This window comes from Nicotiana sylvestris, chromosome 11 (genome assembly GCF_000393655.2).
Source record: "Nicotiana sylvestris chromosome 11, ASM39365v2, whole genome shotgun sequence".
NCBI classification, from domain to species: Eukaryota; Viridiplantae; Streptophyta; class Magnoliopsida; order Solanales; family Solanaceae; genus Nicotiana; species Nicotiana sylvestris.
In genome coordinates, this window is record NC_091067.1 from 128,379,410 (window position 1) to 128,382,288 (window position 2,879).

A 2,879-nucleotide genomic window follows, 5' to 3' on the forward strand; every position below is an offset into this window, starting at 1 on the left:
AAGAATTTCATTTTATTCAAATCTAGCTACAGTGTTTCGAAGAACTATACTTATATGATTTTAAATGTGACAGAGTTTTATAGTTATATGGAGTAATTTTTTTTATTGGCTAGAAGCGAAGTAGTATTTAAATAATTAAAAAAAATAACAAAAGTTCCTAACATGATTGCATATGATCATTAATCGAATTAAGTATGATAACATGATAAAAAAGATAAATTTTATTTTAATTTAAATTCAAATTTTAGAACTTTATCTATAAATTCAAAATTATCTTTTAATTCAAATTCCGTATATATATATATATATATATATATATATATATATATATATATATTTGTATTTAACTAAAATAGTCAAATATAGAATAAAGTTACCATATACTATTGACATTTATTAGCTTGCCACTTGGCTTAACCATAATATTAATTATATATGGTAACTTTCTTGCTTTAATATATATATAGATTTTTATATATATATATACTTTGTTTTGTTGATATATCAGTTATAACATTCCCTTTGGTCCTTGTAAAACTCATTCATTTCACCTTACTAGTATTAGTCAAAATATGCCAAATAATTACTACAGTATTTATGTTCCAATATACTCATAAAGAAACTTCTAAAATGCTTGTCGAAAGCTATATACATTACCCCTTAATAAATAAAAAAGATGATAATTTGACTGTATCAGCATTTGGAACAGCTCGTTGTCTTAGTAAAAATTACCATCAAGCAATTTAATGCTTAATGTGAAATTTATGACCATACTCATGCATCTTAATTTTACACGACACAACAATTAACGAAAATAAGCAATGAATTTACCGTAAAATCAAGTAAAGTAACTCAGAGGGTAGGAAAATTATGAGGAGAAACCAAAGTTACTTGTTATACTAAGCTAGGTTAAGTGTAGTTAAAGGGAGTGCAAAGTGCCAAAGTAGACTTCTAATATTTACTTAAAGACACTTTTCTTAGTAGAACAATAATAGTAGGAACGTAAAATTATAAAATAAAATAAAAGGAATTGTTCGTTCCCTTAGTTAACAGTTGGGTGGAATATAATTTTGACTCTCCAAACATGTTCTTACCATTCACTAAAAAAATGCTATATATAAGTATAACAAAAGCCACTGGGAAATAACTTGACTCTCTACATTCTTTCATCACTACTCTTCTTCTTCTTCTTCTCCACTTTGTCACTTCTTCACAAAAGCCACTAGCTTCTTTTCTTGGTTTTTTAGCCATGGAAACTTCTCAAGATTTTCCCGAACGCTCGTATGCTTTCAAAGGAAAGCGTAGCAAGCGCTCAAGGCCATCATCCCCGCTTGACATAGCGGGGACGATGGTTACTAGTAGTTCATCGGCGGCTGGTGGAAGTGATGATGGTGGAGGTGATGTTTATTACTCTTCAGCAATAGTTCAGTATTCACCAACCACTTCTACTACTCAAATATCGACTACTTGCACGTCCGAGGAAGATGAAGACATGGCCAATTGCTTAATTCTGTTAGCACAAAGCGGACGCCGAAAAGTACAAGTTGTAACTGAAGTTAAAAAGGAGAAAATCAGCAGCAGGAAATTCACAGAAATGGTCAATACTACAACTGGAAAAGCTGGTTTTTTTGTCTACGAGTGTAAAACTTGTAACAGAACTTTCCCTTCATTTCAAGCACTTGGTGGGCACAGAGCTAGTCATAAAAGGCCCAAAACCATAGTAGAAGAGAAAAAATCTGTCACTATCCCTGCCACTGCCACTGCCACTGCAATGGCTTCTGCTAGCACTGCCATGGCTACTGCTAGAGTTGGTGCTGACTCACTAGTGGAAAATCATAACGATCATCATATAGAAAATGATCAAGAAGAAGGGCGGTTCAATAAAATTAGTAGTCCATCTTTTTCGGTCCAAATGGTCAACAACAACAACAACAAAGGTATCATTTCTCATGGTAACAGCAACAGCAAGCCAAAAATCCACGAGTGTTCAATTTGTGGGTCGGAATTTTCATCAGGGCAAGCTTTAGGTGGTCATATGAGGAAACATAAACCACCTACTACAGCAACTGTTACAAACACTAAGGTTTCTACAAATACTCATATTGAGACAATTAGCAATTTTTCAGAATCGTCACATGATGTTGGTACTAATTATAAGGAGGAGGAGAAATCTACAAGAAATTTTCTGTCTCTTGATCTTAATTTGCCGGCGCCACCAGAAGATGATCGCCGTGAAACAAAGTTTGAACAAAGTCTTGTCTTCTCCGCTGCCCCTTTGGTGGATTGTCATTACTAATAATTAAAAGAGGAGAGATTATTTTTTTTTCCTTTTTTTAGTTTATCATTTTTTTTAACACTTATTGATCAATTAATGTGAATTAATTTGTCACAAATTTGTGATAATAAATTAGAAGTATTGTTATTATTTTTGTTCATAAATATACATTAAATTCTTTTGAAAAATCTTATTTAAAGTGAACTTGTAATTGTTCACCAATATAATTGGCTGTAGTCTACTTTAATTTATTTGAAGTTCAATCTTTGAGTAAGTAAGTGGTTAGTGTTCATGGTTGCCTTCCATTCACGAAAAGGGAGTGTAGTGAGAGTGAGGTATCTTTTTTCCCTTTTGTTGTAAGTATTTTTCCCACCGCTCTTTAAAATTTGTTTCTTTAGTGGCAAAGCTATACGTGTAACACATGGACAAAATTTACTTCTTTACTGGACTTATTCGGCGTGAATTCAGATTAATCGAATCAGCGTATTCATTCATCTATTGACCGTATATTATTATTCAATGCAAATTCAAATTAGTCGAATCAACATGTTTCAAATATCATATGTCTAAAGCAAGTAGGAGGCAATACTAGTAGGCAAAAGCA

At 32.2% G+C, this 2,879-nt stretch overlaps 1 protein-coding gene across 1 annotated transcript; it reads left to right on the forward strand.

The window, feature by feature from the left end:
• The first annotated feature begins 1,139 nt into the window (after positions 1 to 1,139).
• Positions 1,140 to 2,623, forward strand: LOC104218116 (zinc finger protein ZAT5-like). Its single transcript, XM_009768516.2, has one exon. The coding sequence runs from the start codon at positions 1,250 to 1,252 to the stop codon at positions 2,294 to 2,296; it is 1,047 nt and encodes a 348-aa protein (XP_009766818.1). The 5' UTR covers positions 1,140 to 1,249; the 3' UTR covers positions 2,297 to 2,623.
• Positions 2,624 to 2,879: the final 256 nt, after the last annotated feature.